The sequence below is a fragment of the Diospyros lotus genome, chromosome 14, assembly GCF_014633365.1.
Source record: "Diospyros lotus cultivar Yz01 chromosome 14, ASM1463336v1, whole genome shotgun sequence".
NCBI lineage: Eukaryota > Viridiplantae > Streptophyta > Magnoliopsida > Ericales > Ebenaceae > Diospyros > Diospyros lotus.
The window spans coordinates 7,281,958-7,303,006 of NC_068351.1; the positions used below are offsets into that span (position 1 = coordinate 7,281,958).

The 21,049-nt window shown below is 36.7% G+C and overlaps 2 protein-coding genes across 6 annotated transcripts; both read left to right on the forward strand.

Moving 5' to 3' along the window:
* Nucleotides 1–966: 966 nt before the first annotated feature.
* Nucleotides 967–9,155, forward strand: LOC127789788 (protein DETOXIFICATION 21-like). Of its 2 annotated transcripts, none has more exons than XM_052318779.1 (9): nucleotides 967–1,089; nucleotides 2,370–2,655; nucleotides 6,140–6,681; nucleotides 6,790–6,876; nucleotides 6,975–7,031; nucleotides 7,207–7,445; nucleotides 7,586–7,704; nucleotides 8,728–8,814; nucleotides 8,925–9,155. In XM_052318779.1, the coding sequence occupies exons 2-9, from the start codon at nucleotides 2,398–2,400 to the stop codon at nucleotides 8,991–8,993; spliced, it is 1,458 nt and encodes a 485-aa protein (XP_052174739.1). In that variant the 5' UTR covers nucleotides 967–1,089; nucleotides 2,370–2,397; the 3' UTR covers nucleotides 8,994–9,155. The 2 variants fall into 2 exon arrangements, with proteins under 2 accessions (XP_052174739.1, XP_052174738.1); XM_052318778.1 differs by having other exon boundaries at nucleotides 1,062–1,206.
* On the forward strand, nucleotides 967–19,274 carry LOC127789789 (protein DETOXIFICATION 21-like). 4 transcript variants are annotated; one of them, XM_052318782.1, is made up of 9 exons: nucleotides 967–1,089; nucleotides 13,427–13,712; nucleotides 15,706–16,247; nucleotides 16,356–16,442; nucleotides 16,541–16,597; nucleotides 16,773–17,011; nucleotides 17,152–17,270; nucleotides 18,301–18,387; nucleotides 18,500–19,274. In XM_052318782.1, exons 2-9 carry the CDS (start codon nucleotides 13,455–13,457, stop codon nucleotides 18,566–18,568), a joined length of 1,458 nt encoding a protein of 485 aa, XP_052174742.1. In that variant the 5' UTR covers nucleotides 967–1,089; nucleotides 13,427–13,454; the 3' UTR covers nucleotides 18,569–19,274. The 4 variants fall into 4 exon arrangements, with proteins under 4 accessions (XP_052174742.1, XP_052174740.1, XP_052174743.1 ...); XM_052318780.1 differs by having other exon boundaries at nucleotides 1,062–1,206; nucleotides 18,500–19,273; XM_052318783.1 differs by lacking the exon at nucleotides 967–1,089 and adding an exon at nucleotides 2,112–2,245.
* Nucleotides 19,275–21,049: the final 1,775 nt, after the last annotated feature.

The window sequence follows — 21,049 nt, forward strand, 5'->3', positions numbered from 1 at the left end:
AAAATTTAATTTCACAATATATATAAATAATAACTATCAATTTATTTAAAATTTTTAAGTTAAATTTTTTATATATTTAAATTATAAATAAAGATTCTTCTTTTTATATGTACATTATTTTTCATATCAATTCACAATAAAATTTATAAGGCATATAAAATTTTGAAATATAAAATGATGAAATAATATTTAAAATTTAAGAATTAAGATAAAAAATATTTTAAAAAGAAAAAAATTAATTTTTATATTTGTATTATTTTGATATTTATATATGTATATATTATATGTATTATTTAAAAAAAATATTTTAAAAAAAGAAAAAAGGGTCAGGTCCGACCCGCTAGGCCCCGTTGGCTAAAGGCCCGACCCTCTAGCCCACGGACTGACCCGGCCCCTTTGTAGGGGGGCCGTGGGCCAAGCCGGGCCCTATCCATGGCAAAAGGATCTGGACCCGGGCCAACCTTTTTAAAAAGCTCGTGGACTGACTCGGGCCGAGCCGAGCTGGTCCTTTTGATATTTCTAGGCGAGTGAAGGTGAAGCCAATCCGATATTTATATTCTTAAAAAATTATTGACATGACATGATATGACATGATATGACGGCTCTGTCTTACCTTCCAAAAGTATCTTTGACTATTTTTGCCTTAGCTGGACCCCCTGATATGACATGACATGATGGCTCTGCCCCACTCTTCCAAAAATATCTTTGACTCCTTTTGCCTGACCCGGACCCCCCCCCCCCCCCCCCCCATCCTTCTCTTTTCTATTCTTCTTTTTTATTTTTTTTGAAGTCGGCGGCACTTGAGAAGCTATTGATCAAATCAATTTTTAGAGTCTATCCCCCACTTGCTCTCTTTTCCCCCGCGCCTGACCGCCTTCCGCCTCGCCGCTGCGACGCTTCGAAGCGTCTGAACTGGAAATGACCTTTTTACCCCCCCCCCCCCCCCCCCCCCCCCCCCCCCCCCCGCAAAACTAACGGGGGGGTAAAGTCACCCCGTTAAAGGGGTGAATAAAATCGCACTCTTATATATATGCTTGACACGTACGCGTCGGGCAGGAGATCAAGACTGCAAGTTATACATGCTCTTTTGTATGCCCTCTCTCTCTCTCTCTCTTCTATACAGAGGAAATTTAAGATCTGCCAACGCAAAAACACAAGTTACCCACACAAAGTTTTCAATTTTGCCAACGCTTTTAAACCCAACATGTAAGTGCTTCCTTTCTTAAGTCACATGCAAGGTCAGAGTCACAGTTATAGGGGATATAGCTAGTAGGAACTCTTAAATGAGTATGATATATAACTTGGCTAAAATTGATGTTCTGGTTAGTTTTGCTCTCCACTGTTACGAGTTTTGCATATTCTTTTACAACTCATCTTATTATTTGTCATCACCATCTAACTTCAAAAGGTGAAACAGTGGCCAAAGTTTAAAGAAAATTTACTCAATCTCTTCAATGATCGATTGAATTAATTAATACAAGAAGGGGTTTACCTTTTAGATTGTTAGAGCTGGATTTGTCCAGCCATCAGCGACATTCAACTTATCCCTTACAAAGTTGCTGAGAAACTGAGGGAAATGGGTTCATTATCCAGGTCCTTGGGCATGGATGGTTAGAGGCTTGCAGGCACTTCCATGAATGTCCCTTTCTTCCTTTCCGTTTGTTTTATAATTAAAATATTCATTCTCGTTTTCAGGCCGGGACGACGATTTATCAGTTTTGGTTCTAATGTTTGAAACTTGAAAGTAAATTGATCAATGACACAAGCATGATGAGGTCTTAACCAACGTGAGGAACAAAAACGAAAGAAAATGAAGCCAAGTAATAGATTTAGACTGGTACAAAGTGTACGGAGCAACAAACAGTAAACAAACAATAATAAAATCTATTGCCAAGAATAAAAATCCAGCAGGCAGGCAGGACCAGAAAGCACTAAGAAAAAGATGGAAGAAAAAGACAACTTCCACGTGGTCAAATGGAGTTTTTCTGCATTGCTGTCGTTTTCTTTTGCTGTTCCCAAACACTTCGTGAACCAATCAGTAAAAGCTTTCTCATTTCTTTCCTTTCATTTGCTTTTTAAGCAATGAAAAAGCCTTCATTTGTCCTCTCCTTCCCAAATCGGTCTCCATACTGTCATTCATGGAGAATGATGATCTGTGAGGCATTTACGACCAAAGGGTTCTTATTTCTTGGGAATATTAACAAAACCTGTTTCACAATTACAATCCCAGTTAACTAATTAATCGGTGATGGGCACCATTCTGTCTATTTATTTCCCCCAACCAACATCTTCCTCGTGCAGAAATAAGCTACAAAATCATTCTTTTTTGGTTTTAGATCTCTGATTCTCCTCGTATTGATTGATCGCAGAATAAGAACACTGAGATAGCTCGAAGGAATGGGGGATGAAATGATCAATGAGAAGCTACTGAGGGGAGGTAAAGGAGAAGGTGATGGGGAGGAGAAATTCAAGGACAAGTTATGGAAAGAGACCAAGAAAATGTGGGTGGTGGCTGGTCCAGCCATATTCACCAGGTTTTCGACCTTTGGTGTGAATGTCATCAGCCAGGCATTTGTGGGACACATTGGCTCCACAGAGCTTGCTGGCTATGCCCTGGTCGTCACAGTCTTCCTCAGATTTGCTAGTGGCATCTTGGTATATATGTTCCACCCTAGCCTCTCTTGTTTGTCATTGTAACATTAATCTAAATTGCAAATCAGTTGCCAAGGACTGCGTTATGTTTTTTAGTTAAGGTTTTATTTGTTTGTAATTGTTTTGCAAGAAATTTGTTTTTAGTTAAGTTTTTTTTTTTTTTTTGTAATTGTTTTGCAAGTTGTGAGTAGCAAAAATAAGGCGGGGTTCTTAGTTTTTTTGTTTACTTGGCTCCATTGTCATATCTATTGATCTGTATTAGGATTGGCATAAATGCCGGAGAATTGGGAGCTCATATGATAGGAATTCATAACACGAAACCGAATTAGTTCTATGGCCCATTTTTTACCACTAATAAACTTGGCATAAAAGAAGACGACAACAACAATATATCAAGTCTTTATCCTATTATTACATGGGGTTAGCTACACTACATGAACTCAAATCCATTCATGAGCCAAATAACAACATTCATTATTGCCTATAGTTATAAAATCAAATGAAATGCTAAAAAGTTGCGGATACATTATCTTGTGTGATGAATGTCTCAATTGATGTATTATGTAAAAAATTGGACACGTGTTGTGTATATATACATACACATAGAGGATCAAATTACATTGCTAAATCTGAAAATTTCTAAGAATCTTCAATCATCTTAATCAAAGGAGTAAAGAAAGAGATTTGGAAGCTGCATAGTCTCCTAGCTATGCATTCTCTAAAATAGGAGGATATTAGATCTTGATCAGATATTAGATCTTGACACTCTCTCTCAAGTTGGATTGGATAACCTAGCTTGCCAACAATCTTCTGGAATGTTTGATTGGATAACCCCTTATTGAGAACATCAATAAACTGATCCTTGGATGAAACATACGAAGTGCAAATTAATCCACTGTTGAGATTTTCCTTTTATAAAATGTCAATCTAGTTTTACATGCTTTGTCCGATCATGTTGAATAAAATTGTGAGCGCAATGCTAATGGTTGACTTATTATCGCAATATAGTTTCATAAGACCTTTCCACTTTGTTGGGGCAGAAGCACCTACAAAACATATTAGTGCACAAAACCAAAACCAAAGATAAAATGATAACAACAACAACAAGAACACGAAGTAAACTCCCTGTTTCAACCAATGAATGGCAGTCATGAAGATAATGGATCAAGGCTCAGTTCTGGATTGGTCAACACCACTTAGGTAACTCCAAGAATAGGGACACCAAACCACAAAGGAGCCTAAACCCCCCAAGAACCGAAACTCTCAAACCTCCCAGCCTTTCGGTTGATCAACACCCCTCACCCAAGTCACACAAGCTTCCACACACAGTAGGATCCACCAAGAAACAGAGAGTGAAATCACAAAGATATGGGTTTAACAATGGCTGAGAACACTTACCAAAGAGAAGACAACAACTTGGAATAAATAGGCGTCCCAAACGCTATTGACGAACAGCCACAACACACAAGGAAAGTGTAGCACCCAGCAAGGAAGGGATCGCCAGACTAAGAAGGAAAGCAAACCCACGAAGGATCGACCATATAAGGAATGAGGCAAGGCATAATCAGCTAAGAAGAGGGGAAGTGGAGAACACAATCGGCCGCCACACACATGGCACAAAAAGAGAACAAATCCCTTATATATGGGAACCTTAGGGAAAAGGGTAATGGGTTTAAGGACTTGGGCCTTGTGGGTTTCCCTCTCTCTTGAGCAAATGTTCCAAGGCCCATTTCTCCTCCAAAGAGAGGGTTAAGGGCTTACGGCCCGATTTCTATTTGGGCTGCTAATAAAAGTGTTGAACTATCGCTTCAATCCCGTGTCGAAGTCTATGAAACTAACCCGAACCATCGTCATCGCCTTGGGTCTCATTAGGAAACACAAACCCAACACACTTAATCCTGAGATCTTCCAATATTATCTTGAGCCAAAGGAACCCGCAAATACCCACTGCCATAGACCTGAACTCAGCTCCCACACTTGATTTGGCTACTACTGGTTGTTTCTTGCTCCTTTATGTGATCAAATTGCCTCCAACAAAGGTGCAACAACCCGAAGTTGATCTCCTATCAATTATGGAACCTGCATAGTCGGCATTTGTGTAGACTTCAAGACTGAGACTTGTACCCTTCTTGAGCAGAATTCCTTTACCCATATGGGTTGTCAAGTACCAAAGGATGTGATAACCTGCATAGAGATTTGTCCTCTTGGAATTGTGCATGAACTGACTAACTACACTAACTGCATAGGCTTTGTCTAGTTAAGTGTGTGATAAATAGCTTAGTCTCCCCCCAACCCTTTGATGCATTCCTCAATCTATTGACTTATCATCAGTGGCTTCACCGAGCTTGTGGTTAACCTCAATTGGAGTGTCCGCGGGATTGCATCATGTTTGCCTAGTCTCATTAAGTAAGTCAAGAATATATTTTTGCTATGACATGAAGACTCATTCTCTTGACCGTACCACTTCTATTCGGACGAAGTACCTTAACTGTCCCAGATCCTTAATCTCAAATTCCTTAGATAGGCATTCCCTTAGAGCTTTTTCCTCCTTCTCATCATTACTAGTAATAATAATACGTCCACGTAAACCAAAAGCACAGTCTGTAACATCCTGCATCGAGCGATAAAAATGATCTGATCAATTTACCCTGATGGGCCTACGCGAAATTTTTAAGGGTCACCCATCATTGAGCTACCCTAGCTCAAGTACACTTAACCCGAGAGTTCTTTATCCACATTCAACTCAAAAGGTATCTAGCTAGTGTTGTTTCCTTCTTTACTATCATCGATATATATATTAGCTTCTCTAGAGTTCCTTCTTGAACCTCACATTGGGCTCTCGGGGTATTACATTCTCCCCCTTAAGCACATGACGTCCTCGTCATGTGACCTTACAACTGGTCCCAGATCTTTTATCTTTTGGGGGGCTGCCATTCTAGAAGCCTGCCAAGAGGCGCTCCTTGTTCAGGCCCTCCCGCCCCGGCGCCACTCCCCACCCTCATTGAACCGCCTTCTCTAAGAGTCTGCTCTGATATCACTTGTAACATCTCGCATCGAACAATAGGAAGGACCGGATCAACTTACCCTAATTGGCTTATGCGAACTTCCCAGGGGTCACCCATCATTGAGCTATCCTAGCACAAATACGCTTAATCCAAGAGTTCTTTATCCACATTCAGTCCAAAAGGTATCCAACTGATATTGTTTCTTTCCTTACTATCATCAATATATATACTAGCTTTTCTAGAGTCCCTTTTTGGACCTAATCTTGGGCACTCAGGGTATTACACAGTCGCTCCCCTTGACCTTGTGTGTTTAACAAATAAGGTGTGGTCTCCTTGATTTCAAGAACATAGAACTTAAATTGAGTGTCAGAAATTAAAAAAAAAAAATGATGGTTAGTTGTATGAATATGGTAAGAAATTGAAAAAAAAAAAAATGAAAAGTTTCTGAATTTTTTTGGTTGATTTTCCATCTTGACTACCAGCTCGGAATGGCCAGTGCTTTGGAGACTCTGTGTGGGCAAGCATATGGTGCAAAACAATACCACATGCTTGGAGTATACCTTCAAAGATCTTGGATCGTATTGTCCATATGTGCAGTTTTTCTTCTTCCACTCTTCATCTTTACCACACCAATTTTGGAAGCCTTAGACCAGGATGAAGCTATCTCAGAAATGGGAGGAAAAATTGCACTCTGGTTGATCCCGGCGCTGTTCTCCTTCATTGCATCATTCACCTGCCAAATGTTCCTCCAAGCACAGAGCAAGAACATGATTATTACATACTTGGCAGCGTTTTCGCTTTCAATTCACATCTTCCTCTCATGGCTTTTGACAGTGAGATACAAGTTTGGACTTTCTGGGGCCTTGATGTCAACAGTTTTGGCATATTGGATTCCAAATCTGGGTCAGCTAGCATTTGTTATATCTGGAGGCTGCCCAGAAACATGGAGGGGTTTTTCATTCTTGGCTTTTAAGGATCTGTGGCCGGTCTTCAAGCTTTCTTTGTCATCTGGTGTTATGCTCTGGTAAAGGCTCATCCAACTATGAAACAATATTCTTTTCGGTTAACAATTCTCAATTGAAGTTATAGTTGTCCAGTTGTCTTGTTAACTGACAAAGGAGTTCCTTGACAGTCTTGAACTCTGGTACAATACTGTACTCATCCTTTTAACAGGAAACATGACGAATGCTCGGGTGGCCATTGACGCCCTCTCTATTTGGTAAGAATACTTTTCAGCCTTTCCTAGCTTCCTTTCCCTATCCCCTTTGTTTTTGCGGCTAAATTTTTATATTGATCAAGACACACTCCTTTTTGCAGCCTCAATATCACTGGTTGGGAGACGATGATATCTTTTGGTTTCTTCGCTGCAGCAAGGTACTCTTGTTGGGCTGCCACTGTTTCTCTCTTGTAGCAGTTGTCTTTATGTATTCATGTCATTCAATGACCGCGCCGCGGAAGTAGACAGATTGCATTGTCCTTCTCAATTCATGCATTTAAATTTGTGCACGTGACTCATTCTCGTGCTGTATTTTTCTTCCAAAACTTCTAGTGTGCGGGTGTCGAATGAACTTGGAAGAGGAAGCTCAAAGGCTGCAAAGTTCTCAATTGTGTACACAGTCCTAACATCATTTTGCATTGGGTTCATCTTATTCACCACCTTCTTGTTCCTCCGTGGGCGTCTAGCATATGTGTTTACTGAAGATCCCCAGGTGGCGGCTGCAGTCGCAGAATTATCACCCCTCCTAGCCTGTTCTATACTTCTCAACAGTGTCCAACCAGTTCTTTCAGGCAAGCCTCACCTCTTCTTATTTTCTCATCCACTATACATACATGAGGGGAATCCATAATAGGCTTCTGTCGTTTCCTCTAAAGCCGAAGATAAATGACTAAATGAATTACTGCTGCAACTGATGGAATTCCTTATACAGGTGTTGCTGTTGGGGCTGGCTGGCAGAGCACGGTTGCATATGTTAACATTGCAAGCTATTACCTAATAGGAATTCCTGTGGGAGCAGTGCTTGGTTATGTGTTCAATTTGCAAGTCAAGGTGAGTGAGCTCATTGCTCGTTTTCTGCATAGTATTTGTAGTTGCTGAAGCTGGAAGTTCTATCCTATTGGTTTACTTTATGCCAACGCAAGATGGTAAGCGGCACTAATTAAAGATAAGATGTGAGATTATGGTTAAGATGGTTTGGACAAGAAGAGATTGATAGACACAGCTGCAAAGTGAGAAGACAGAGAGGAGATTAAAAAAAACTCGGTGACAATCATGGTTAAGATAGTTTGAACAAGAAGAGATTGATAGGCACATCTCGAAAGTGAGAAGATGAGAGAACCTTAAACATATAACATAAGATATAATGGTCTTATATAACATATAATCAAGGGTGGAGCCAGTGTAGGCCCAGTGAGGGCCTTGGTTTGCCGCTCACTAAGGCCTACACTGATATAAAATTTTTAACAAGCTTTCACTTATATTGGACTGGGTTTTTATTTAAATCTAACTATTTCAGTTGTAAAAAAAAATAAATTAATAAATTAAAATTGTAAATTCTGATAATTCAATTTCAAATCCTTGTCAAGAACTATTGTAAGATAATGAATAAATTATGTTTACTTTCACTATATTTATATCACTACATTATTTTTTTTAATAAATTTTGCTCATATATAACCATGGATAAAGATGATTGAAAGTATAAAATTTATATGACTAACTCTACTTGGTTGATTAAAGCTTTGGATTGTTTTATTGTAAAATAAGATACATCTATGGGCCCATTACTTTCATAAGCATACACCAAGCCTTTAACAAAAGGCATCTTCAATGAACAAGTTATTTGTATGCTTTGTGAGGGTCGTATTTATATGCAACATTTTTTTAACTTTTTGACTAAAAGACTATTTTTACAATCTAAATCCTTAACCTTCACTTCACAAAAGGAACAATATTACTATTGCTACCAAGCCTCACCCTGTTGCATAACTTCTTTATAAACCCTAAGAATTTACATGCTTGAAATGTGCAAACTAATGTCTCATCTCATGATAACTACTTCAACTTATGTAGGGAGTCTGGATGGGCATGCTATTTGGCACATTTGTTCAAACTGTTATTCTCATTATAATCACTTGTAAAACTGATTGGGACAAACAGGTAATGTTACTTCTTCTATGCTCTTTCCTTCTTTTTATTCCTTTCTTTTTATTTTCATTTTATTTATAGTTATGAACAGAGCTCTAATCCCCTATGTATAATATCTGCAGGTATCAATTGCTCAAAAAAGAATTAACAGATGGTTTGTGGAATCTGAACATGTCAGTACTAATCCGTAAATATTTGTGAGATAAAAAGTTTTATTCTGTAGAAGAGAGAAAGATGGGGGGGGGGGAGACTTATCTAGAAGACTTTTTGTAAGGCATTCTAGACGTGTAACATTATTTAACATCCATATAATGTGCATGTGTATAATATATAGATGGCCCTGATTGTACCATCACCCTGAACACCTAAAACATATACATATATTTTAATTACTAAAAATATATATTCTAAACTTTATAAAAACTAAATATATATGATATTTTAAAAATATAAATAATTACACATTTTTAACCATAAAGATATATAATATTTTAAAAATTATACAGAAAAAACAATTTTTGACTAGAAAAATATATTCTCTTAACTTTATACATAAACTAAATACGTGTATATATATATATATAGTTTTTTCAAAGGTTATTTTAATTTATCACTATACAAATTAACAAAGAGCTTAATTATTTTTTTTCTTTTTTAGTTTTAGTAAAGGAGTACTAAATATCGAGATTTCAAAAATATGATGCAGAGAAGTCTTGTGAAATGTAAAAATTTAGTTGGTTTGATGAGTAATACTATTTGACAATCGTTTTAACAATCAATTAAATAATTTAATTTATCACAATATTTTAACACCAAAATATCACAATAAATTAACTTAAAAGATCAATAATTTAAATACTTACTCATTCTTCTTAATTTATTCTCTTTTTCTCTTTCTTTCACACACACAATCTCTTCCTCATAATTGTCGTTGACATCTTGATCCATTGTTATCGTCAAGTTCATTTTTGCTCATCTCTCGTCTACTACTCTCTCTCTCTCTCACATGTAGGACCAAAAAGCACTTTAAAGAAACCCTAGGGATATAGTTGGGTGGCAAAGGAGTGGTTGTAAAGTCGTGTTGGATTGTTAATGTAAGATCGATTTCTGAGAAAAGTAAAAATTTGTATTTTTTTAGGAGTGATTCTTGGTAAGTGTCAGTGGATGTAGTTTTAAAAAAATAAAAAATAAATAAAATCCTAATTATCCAGACATATTCTTGATTTGTCTCTCACGTGATGATTGTGAGACGAATTTCGGTGAGACGTGAGTGATAGTGTGTAATTAAAAAAAAAAAAATAGTTTAAGAAAAAGATGGGAGGGAAAGACAACTTCCACGTCACGTGGTCAAATACAGTTTTTCTTCTTTGCTGTCGTTTTCTTTATCGGCCCCTAACACTTCCACGTGAACCAGTCAGTAAAAGCTTTCTCATTTCTTTCCTTTCATTCGCTCTACTTCTTTTTAAACAATGAAAAAGCCTTCATTTTTCCTTTCCTTCCCAAATCTTTATATAAATAAAGGGATCTTTATATAAAGCAATCTTTATACTATTTCTTTATATAAAGAAATAGTATTATTTAAATATTCTTATACTTATAATTTACTTTAATGTAAATATATTATGATATTACTTATTCCATTATTAGCCAAACCTTCACTGAATTTCTTTTTTAATTTTAGTCACAAATAAAATGTATCATTTTATATAAAAAAACAAAATTATATAAATTATTTGTTGTAATATCATAAGTTGTTTCGAAGCCACCCTATATATACTATTTTGTATGTTTTCTCTCAAAATTAAGAACTTACTATTTAGAACAACTACAAATTATATCAATCTTGATCTTTTTGCATCGGACATTTCTTTTATTACCTAATGCACATGTGTCAAGCATTTATATATGTACAAACATTGCCCGGCATACCATCCCATTGAATATCCCCCTCGACACACATTTCTAAAAATTATACATATATTTTAATTACTAAAAATATATATTCTAAACTTTATAGAAACTAAATATATATTATATTTTAAAAATATAAAGAATTACACATTTTTAACCATAAAGATATATAATATTTTAAAAAATATACAGAAAAAACATTTTTTGAATTTTTGACTAGAGAAATATATTTTCTTAACTTTATACATAAACTAAGTACATATACATATAGTTTTTTCAAAAGTTATTTTAATTTATCACTATACAAATTAACAAAGAGTTGAACTAATTTTTTTTTCCTCTCTTTTCTAGTTTTGGTAAAAGAGTATTAAATATCAAGACTCCAGAAATAAGATGCAGATAAACCTTGCGATATGTATAAGTTTGGCTAGTTTGACAAGTAATGCTATTTACACAATCGTTTTAACAATCGATTGAACAATTCAATTTATCGCGAAAATCAATAATTTGAATACCTACTCATTCTTCCTCATTCATTCTCTCTTTGTCTCTCACTCCCTCTCTCTGGCACACACACACACAGTCTCTTCCCTCGCTGTTGCAGTCAGCATCTCCCCCCATTGTTGTCGCCGACTTCACCTCTACCCGCCCCTCACTTACTCTCTATCTCTCACTCTCTCTCATAGTCTCGATATGGGTAATAGATCAAACTTGTCTTTTATAAAATATTCTTAAGTTATAATTTTTTTTCAACATTGCTTAATAAATAAAAATATGATATTAAAATATATTATAGTAATATTTAAAAAAATATTAAATTATTCTATCTATGTATTAGTGATAATTGTGTGTGGGGGGGCCAAAATTAGGGGGGCGGGTGGTACAAGGGAAGGAGATTGTGTGTGAGAGATAGTGAGAGACAAAGAGTATGCAAGCGGCGGGTGGTGGTGAAATCGACGACAATAATAGGTGGAGATACTAAAGGCAGCAGCGGGTGAAGAGACTGTGTGTGTGTAAGAGAGAGGGAGAGAGAGAGAATGGATGGAGAAGAATGGGTAGGTATTCAAATTATTGATCGGCTGGATCAATTTATCATGATATTTTTATGCCAAAATATTGCAATAAATTGAATTGTTCAATCGATTGTCAAAACGATTGTGCAAATATCATTATCTGTCAAACCAGTCAAACTTTTACATCTCACAAGATTTATCTACATTCTATTTCTGGGGTCTCGATATTTAGTACTTTTTTACTAAAACTATAAAAGAGAAAAAAAAAAATTAGTTCGACTTTTTGTTAATTTGTATAGTGATCAAATAAAATAATTTTTGAAAAAATTATAGATATATATATTTAGTTTATGTATAAAGTTAAGAAAATATATTTTTCTAGTCAGAAAATATTTTTCCTGTATATTTTTTAAAATATTATATATCTTTATGGTTAGAAATGTGTAGTTCTCTATATTTATAAAATATAATATATATTTAATTTTTATAAAGTTTAGAATATATATTTTTAGTAATTAGAATATATGTATATTTTTTTGAAATGTGTGTTCAGGGGGGGTTCTGTACATTATATGTATGCTTGACACCTCCGCGGGCAGGAAATCAAGCCTGCAAGTTATACATCGTAAGGTCACAGCCACAGTCACAGTTATAGGGGATATAGCTAGTATATAGGAACTCTTAAATGAGTATGATATATAGTTTGGCTAAAATTGATGTTCTTGTTAGTTTTGCTCTCCACTATTACGAGTTTTGCATATTCTTTTACAACTCATGTTATTATTTGTCATCACCATCTAACTTCAAAAGGTGAAACAGTGGCTAAAGTTTTAAAGAAAATTTACTCAATCTCTTCAATGATCGATTGAATTAATTAATACAAGAAGGGGTTTGCCTTTTAGATTGTTAGAGCTGGATTTGTCCAGCCATCAGCGACATTCAACTTATTATCCCTTACAAAGTTGCTGAGAAACTGAGGGAAATGGGTTCATTATCCAGGTCCTTGGGCATGGATGGTTAGAGGCTTGCAGGCACTTCCATGAATGTCCCTTTCTTCCTTTCCGTTTGTTTTATAATTATAATATTCATTCTCGTTTTCAGGCCGGGACGACGATTTATCAGTTTTGGTTCTAATGTTTGAAACTTGAAAGTAAATTGATCAATGACACAAGCATGATGAGGTCTTAACCAACGTGAGGAACAAAAACGAAGAACATGAAGCCAAGAATAAAAATCCAGCAGGCAGGTAGGACCAGAAAGCACTTGAGAAAAAGATAGAAGAAAAAGACAACTTCCACGTGGTCAAATGGAGTTTTTCTGCATTGCTGTCGTTTTCTTTTGCTGTTCCCAAACACTTCGTGAACCAATCAGTAAAAGCTTTCTCATTTCTTTCCTTTCATTTGCTTTTTAATCAATGAAAAAGCCTTCATTTTTCCTCTCCTTCCCAAATCGGTCTCCATACTGTCATTCATGGAGAATGATGACCTGTGAGGCATTTACGACCAAAGGGTTCTTATTTCTTGGGAATATTAGCAAAATCTGTTGCACAATTACAATCCCAGTTAACTAATTAATCGGTGATGGGCACCATTCTGTCTATTTATTTCCCCCAACCAACATCTTCCTCGTGCAGAAATAAGCTACAAAATCATTCTTTTTTGTTTTAGATCTCTGATTCTCCTCGTATTGATTGATCACAGAATAAGAACACTGAGATAGCTCGAAGGAATGGGGGATGAAATGATCAATGAGAAGCTACTGAGGGGAGGTAAAGGAGAAGGTGATGGGGAGGAGAAATTCAAGGACAAGTTATGGAAAGAGACCAAGAAAATGTGGGTGGTGGCTGGTCCAGCCATATTCACCAGGTTTTCGACCTTTGGTGTGAATGTCATCAGCCAGGCATTTGTGGGACACATTGGCTCTACAGAGCTTGCTGGCTATGCCCTGGTCATCACAGTCTTCCTCAGATTTGCTAATGGCATCTTGGTATATATGTTCCACCCTAGCCTCTCTTGTTTGTCATTGTAACATTAATCTAAATTGCAAATCAGTTGCCTAGGACTGCGTTATGTTTTTTTAGTTAAGGTTTTATTTGTTTGTAATTGTTTTGCAAGAAATTTGTTCTTTGTTAAGTATTTTTTTTTTTTTGTGTGTGATTGTTTTGAAAGTGCGAGTAGCAAAAATAAGGTGGGGTTCTTGGTTTTCCTGTTTACTTGGCTCCATTGTCATATCTATTGATCTGTATTAGGATTGGGATACATGTTGAAAAATTGGGAGCTCATATGATAGGAATTCATAACACTGGAATACATATTGGAGAATTGGGAGCTCATATGATAGGAATTCATAACACGAGACCAAACTAATTCTATGGCTCATTTTTTACCACTAATGAACTTGGCATTAAAGAAGACAATCTTTCAATCCATTCATGATCCGACAACAACAACAATATATAAAGTCTTTATCCTATTATTACATGGGGTTGGCTACACTACATGAACTCAAATCCATTAATGAGCCAAATAACAACATTCATTATTGCCTATAGTTATAAAATCAAATGAAATGCTAAAAAGTTGCGCATACATTATCTTGTGTGATGAATATCCCAATTGATGTATTATATAAAAAAAATGGACATGTGTTGTGTATATATACACATAGAGGATCTAATTATATTGCTAAATCTGAAAATTTCTAAAAATCTTCAATCATCTTAATCAAAGAAGTAAACAAAGAGATTTGGAAGCTGCATATATAGTCTCCTAGTTATGCATTCCCTAAAATAGAAGGATATTAGATTTTGATCATATATAAGATCTTGACACTCTCTCTCAAGTTAGATTGGATAACCCAGCTTGCCAACAATTTTCTAGAATGTTTGATTGGATAACCCTTTATTGAAAACATCAGTAAGTTGATCTTTGAATGAGACATACGGAATGCAAATTAATCCACTATTGAGCTTTTCCTTTATAAAATATCGGTCTAGTTTTACATGCTTTGTCCGATCATGTTGAATAGGATTGTAAGCAATACTAATGGCCGACTTGTTATCGCAATATAGTTTTATAGAATCTTCCCACTTAATCTTGAGATCTTCTAATATTATCTTGAGCCAAAGCCACTCGCAAATACCCATTGCCATAGACCTAAACTCAGCTCCCACATTTGATTTGGCTACTACTGATTGTTTCTTGCTCTTCTATGTGACCAAATTACCTCCAACAAAGGTACAGTAACTTGAAGTTGATCTCCTATCAATTATGGAATCTGCATAGTCGGCATCTGTGTAGCTTTTAAGACTGAGACTTGCACCGTTCTTGAACAAAATTCCTCTACCCATATGGGTTGTCAAGTACCGAAGGATGTGATAAACTATATAGAGATTTGTTCTCATGGGATTGTAGATAGACTGATTAACTACACTAACTACATTGGTCGAGTGTGTGATAAATAGCCTAGTCTCCCCCCAAGCCTTTGATGTATTCGTCAATCTATTGACTTATCATTAGTGGCTTCACCGAGCTTGTGGTTAACCTCAATTGGCGTGTCCGCAAACTTGCATCTTGTTTGCCCAATCTCATTAAGTAAGTCAAGAATATATTTTTGCTATGACATGAAAATTCATTTTCTTGATCGTGCCATCTCTATTAGGACAAAGTACCTTAACTGTACTAGATCCTTAGTCTCAAATTCTTTAGACAAGCATTCCCTTAAAGCTTTTTCCTCCTTCTCATCATTACTAATAATAATAATATCATCCACGTAAATCAAAAGCACAGTCGCTCCCCCTAACCTTATGTGTTTAACAAACAAAGTGTGGTCCCCTTGACTTCAAGAACATAGAACTTAAATCGAGTGTTAGAAATAAAAAAAAAAAATGATGGTTACTTGTATGAATATGGTAAGAAATTGAAAAAAAATGAAAAGTTTCTGAATTTTTTTGGTTGATTTTCCATCTTGTGACTACCAGCTCGGAATGGCCAGCGCTTTGGAGACTCTGTGTGGGCAAGCATATGGTGCAAAACAATACCACATGCTTGGAGTATACCTTCAAAGATCTTGGATCGTATTGTCCATATGTGCAGTTTTTCTTCTTCCACTCTTCATCTTTACCACACCAATTTTGGAAGCCTTAGGCCAGGATGAAGCTATCTCAGAAATGGGAGGAAAAATTGCACTCTGGTTGATCCCGGCGCTGTTCTCCTTCATTGCATCATACACCTGCCAAATGTTCCTCCAAGCACAGAGCAAGAACATGGTTATTGCATACTTGGCAGCGTTTTCGCTTTCAATTCACATCTTCCTCTCATGGCTTTTGACAGTGAGATACAAGTTTGGACTTTCTGGGGCCTTGATATCAACAGTTTTGGCATATTGGATTCCAAATCTGGGTCAGCTAGCATTTGTTATATCTGGAGGCTGCCCAGAAACATGGAGGGGTTTTTCATTCTTGGCTTTTAAGGATCTGTGGCCGGTCTTCAAGCTTTCTTTGTCATCTGGTGTTATGCTCTGGTAAAGGCTCATCCAACTATGAAACAATATTCTTTTCGGTTAACAATTCTCAGTTGAAGTTATAGTTGTCCAGTTGTCTTGTTAACTGACAAAGGGGTTCCTTGACAGTCTTGAACTCTGGTACAATACTGTACTCATCCTTTTAACAGGAAACATGACGAATGCTCGGGTGGCCATTGACGCCCTCTCTATTTGGTAAGAATACTTTTCAGCCTTTCCTAGCTTCCTTTCCCTATCCCCTTTGTTTTTGCGGCTAAATTTTTATATTGATCAAGACACACTCCTTTTTGCAGCCTCAATATCAATGGTTGGGAGACGATGATATCTTTTGGCTTCTTGGCTACAGCAAGGTACTCTTGTTGGGCTGTCACTGTTTCTCTCTTGTAGCAGTTGTCTTTATGTATTCACGTCATTCAATGACCGTGCCGCGGAAGTAGACAGATTGCATTGTCCTTCTCAATTCATGCATTTAAATTTGTGCACGTGACTCATTCTCGTGCTGTATTTTTCTTCCAAAACTTCTAGTGTGCGGGTGTCGAATGAACTTGGAAGAGGAAGCTCAAAGGCTGCAAAGTTCTCAATTGTGTACACAGTCCTAACATCATTTTGCATTGGCCTCATCTTATTCACCTTCTTCTTGTTCCTCCGTGGGCGTCTAGCATATGTGTTTACTGAAGATCCCCAGGTGGCGGCTGCAGTCGCAGAATTATCACCCCTCCTAGCCTGTTCTATACTTCTCAACAGTGTCCAACCAGTTCTTTCAGGCAAGCCTCACCTCTTCTTATTTTCTCATCCACTATACATACATGAGGGGAATCCATAATAGGCTTATGTTTCCTCTAAAGCCGAAGATAAATGACTAAATGAAGTACTGCTGCAACTGATGATGGAATTCCTTATACAGGTGTTGCTGTTGGGGCTGGCTGGCAGAGCACGGTTGCATATGTTAACATTGCAAGCTATTACCTAATAGGAATTCCTGTGGGAGCAGTGCTTGGTTATGTGTTCAATTTGCAAGTCAAGGTGAGTGAGCTCATTGCTCGTTTTCTGCATAGTATTTGTAGTTGCTGAAGCTGGAAGTTCTATTCTATTAGTTTACTTCATGCCAACGCAAGATACTAAATGACAAAAGATGGGGAGTCATGGTTAAGATGGTTTGGACAAGAAAAAATTGGTATACACATCTCCAAAGTGAGAAGATAGAGAGAATATTAAAGAAAACTTGGTGATTATCATGGTTAAGATGGTTTGAACAAGAAGAGACTAATAGACACAACTCTAAAGTGAGAAGATTAAAGAACTTTAAACATATAACATAAAATATAATGGTCTTATATAACATATAATTAGGGGCGGAGCCAATGTAGGTCCAATGAAGGCCTTGGCTTGCCACTCACTTAGGTCTACACTGGCCTAAAATTTTTATCTGGCTCTCAATCATGTTGGGTTGAGTTTTTACCTAAGTCTAACTACTTTAGTTAAAAAAAAAATTAATTGGTAAATTTAAATTATAAATTCTGATAATTCAATTTCAAATTCTTACAAAGAACTATTATAAAATATTGAATAAATTATGTTAACTTTCACTATATTTCTATTACTATATTATTTTTTATTTTTTTCTTTAATAAATTTCGCTAGATTTTCTTGGCTCTGCCTTTACGTATAATCATGGATAAAGATGATTGAAAGTATAGAATTTATATGGCTAACTCTACCTGGTTGATTAAAGCTTTGGATTGTTGTATGGTAAAATAATATACATCTATGGGCCCATTACTTTGATAAGCATACACGAGTCTTTAACAAAAGGCATCTTCAATGCATAAGTTATTTGTATGCTTTGTGAGGGTCGTATTTATATGCAACATTTCCTTGACTTTGTGACAAAAAGACTATTTTTACAATCTAAATCCTTAACCTGGAGTTCAGAAAAGGAACAATATTACTATTGCTACCAAGAGTCACCCTCTTGCATAACTCCTTTATAAGACCTAGGAATTTACATGCTTGGAATGTGCAAACTGATATCTCATGATAACTACTTGTGTAGGGGGTCTGGATGGGCATGCTATTTGGCACATTTGTTCAAACTATTGTTCTCATCATAATCACTTCTAAAACTGATTGGGACAAACAGGTAATGTTACTTCTTTTATGCTCTTTGCTTCTTTTTTTTCTTCCTTTCTTTTTATTTTATTTTATTTATAGTTATGAACAGAGCTCTCATCCCCTAAACATAATATCTACAGGTATCAATTGCTCAAAAAAGAATTAACAGATGGTTTGTGGAATCTGAATATGCCAGTACTAATCAGTAAAGATTTGTGAAATAAAAAATTTTATTTTGTGGAAGAGAGAGAGAGAGATTTATTCATCTCTCTTAAATTGAAGATATTATGATCTCTATCTATTTTATTTGTGCCTTTGTGAAAGCACATAATCAATCATGAATTTACTGGGTGTTTGCTCAATTAATCAACAACAGTGATGCAATGTCCAAGAGTTAAGAGTAGACTTTGACACATATTAGGTTTCCTTCACATAATATGCAATGGAGATTGGTTTAGCTCTTGCAACTGAGCATTCAGAAGCATGGCTTAGCATGTGCTTTATAACATGCAATAGCAGCTTTATTTACACCTTCTGCTTTTATTAATGATTCCTATTTTACTTTCAGAATTACTATTATTTATGAAAAAATTCCTATATAATGTTAGATTTATTTCCATGTTAGTTGGAGATTCTGAATTCAAATGATATGTTGGATAGCCCAAAGCTATTCAATCTACGAGTTTAAGTGAAATAAATGATCATGCCTTCTAACATAATTTGAAGGATGATCAAGGCGCATGGAAAGTCAAGTCACCATGAAATGAGGCCAAAAAGACAATTTCTAATCCAACAAAATACCCTTTTGGACTTGGCCCCAGCCCCATTCCATCCCGAGGGCAAAAGGATAAATTATTGCATGGACTTTTCTTAAGGCAAAACTAAATTCAATGTACCTTCCATCTGCTTTTTAAAAAGTGGAAATGGCAAAAAATAATCACTATTTAAATGTAAAATTCGTTTTTATCCCATTTTTAAAAAAAAAACGTTTATGTACTTTCAAACAAACTAATTACATGAAATAGCCACTTTGTCAGATTTGACCATTATTTATTTAAAAAAATAAAATAAATAAATAAATAAACACAATAAAAGTAAAATACTAAAATACCCCTCAACCCCCCCCCATTACTCCTTTCACCCACCCACTTCATCTCCCTCACAAAGCAACCGCCCGCCGCCGCAGTGACAGCCACTTGCCGCCGCCGCCGCCGTGATGCCACTCGCCGCCGCCGCTGTAAGAGCCACTTGACCCGCCGACATCGATCTCATCTTGGCTAAAAAGGTAAGAAAATGTTTATTTTAATAGTTAGATGCTGGAAATGGTCGCCGACGAAGCTTCGTCGTCGGCGACCATGGAGATCGACCGGGCTTCGTCGCGAACGAAGTCCCACGGTCGGGCTTCGTTCGCGACGAAGCCCGCTGGGTAGAAGCCCGACGGGCTTCGTCAATGGCTTCGTTGCAGACGAAGCCCCCTCCCTTCCGATCGAGCTTCGTCTGGAAACGAAGCTCGATCGAGCTTCGTTTCCAGACGAAGCTCGATCGAGCTTCCTTGGGTCTTCAATCGAAGCCCGATCGGGGCGCTTCCTCTCCCTGCAAATGAAGCCCGATCGGGGCGCTGTTAATCATTAATTATGAGTTTAGATGAAGGAAACTGAAAGATTACGAATATGAATAAATCCCAATTTCAAATATTAATGTAAAAAATAATATTCATTACTGAACTCCCAACAAAAAGAGATTTGATTGATGTTGTCATCCTTTTTGTATCGTGCCAGTGATTTTTAAGCATTGCTGAAACACAAAAGATATATGGTCAGAAAAAATTCCATTAACACTTTGCGAGTAAAAAACATGTTTTTTTTTTTTCACAAACGATCTAACAACTATTGATAATATATGTGATAACATTTGTGATAACATTATATCATACCTGAATGAGTTAATGCCTATTGATTGTTTTCTTCATTGATAATATTATCATCACCTGGAATTGACAATTGTATAGGGCACCGACGACGAGTGTGTCCAGTCTCTTTGCAAATGCTGCATTTTCGGCTTGCCCTTGCAGAGGCCCTAGCAGCGCCCCTGGATTCTGGAGTAGTGGCTGTGCTCGACTCTCCAATGGAGGAAGTCCATTCATTAGGGCAACCAAGACTATTGTGTCCTAGTTCACCGCATTTTCCACATTTTTTTCTTCGACGAGCTTCCCCCATGGAAGGAATTCGACCATTTCTCGGTCTACCCGGTTGTCTTCTTTGCACAGGTGGGAGTATAACCATCTGTCTGACGTACGCTGGAAGAATCCAAGCAGTCTTGTTAGGGAGAGGATTGATGGGAAGTGCATATGCACGTCTGACCCAATCTGCGGTGTAATATAAATGGCAAAGCATATGGTAGTGCACCCTCATGAAACTGTCGCATAAGGCAAAGAAACACATAGTGTTAACATATCACACTAAATTACGAACATAAGACGCAAATAAAAGTCAAACCATGATACCTGCTAACAGCAATTGCATGAAGACATGGCATTTGATCAATGTCCCACTTGCGACAACTACATGTACTCGCAACAATGTCAACTATCCCATCGCCTTCCTTTGCATGTTGCACGAGGTATTTGTTCCCTTGTATTACAGGAACTACACGACATCCTCGGTCTAATGTTTTGGCATGCGCCAAATTGA

What these genes read in the sequence shown, in the direction of transcription:
- LOC127789789 (XM_052318782.1), top strand. Translation starts at nt 13,455, where the DNA reads ATGGGGGATGAAATGATCAATGAGAAGCTACTGAGGGGAGGTAAAGGA. An exon ending in ATTGACGCCCTCTCTATTTG is followed by an intron (nt 16,443 to 16,540) that starts GTAAGAATACTT and finishes TCCTTTTTGCAG; the next exon opens with CCTCAATATCAATGGTTGGG. An exon ending in AAACTGATTGGGACAAACAG is followed by an intron (nt 18,388 to 18,499) that starts GTAATGTTACTT and finishes TAATATCTACAG; the next exon opens with GTATCAATTGCTCAAAAAAG.
- LOC127789788 (XM_052318779.1), top strand. Translation starts at nt 2,398, where the DNA reads ATGGGGGATGAAATGATCAATGAGAAGCTACTGAGGGGAGGTAAAGGA. An exon ending in TCATCTGGTGTTATGCTCTG is followed by an intron (nt 6,682 to 6,789) that starts GTAAAGGCTCAT and finishes GTTCCTTGACAG; the next exon opens with TCTTGAACTCTGGTACAATA. An exon ending in ATTGACGCCCTCTCTATTTG is followed by an intron (nt 6,877 to 6,974) that starts GTAAGAATACTT and finishes TCCTTTTTGCAG; the next exon opens with CCTCAATATCACTGGTTGGG.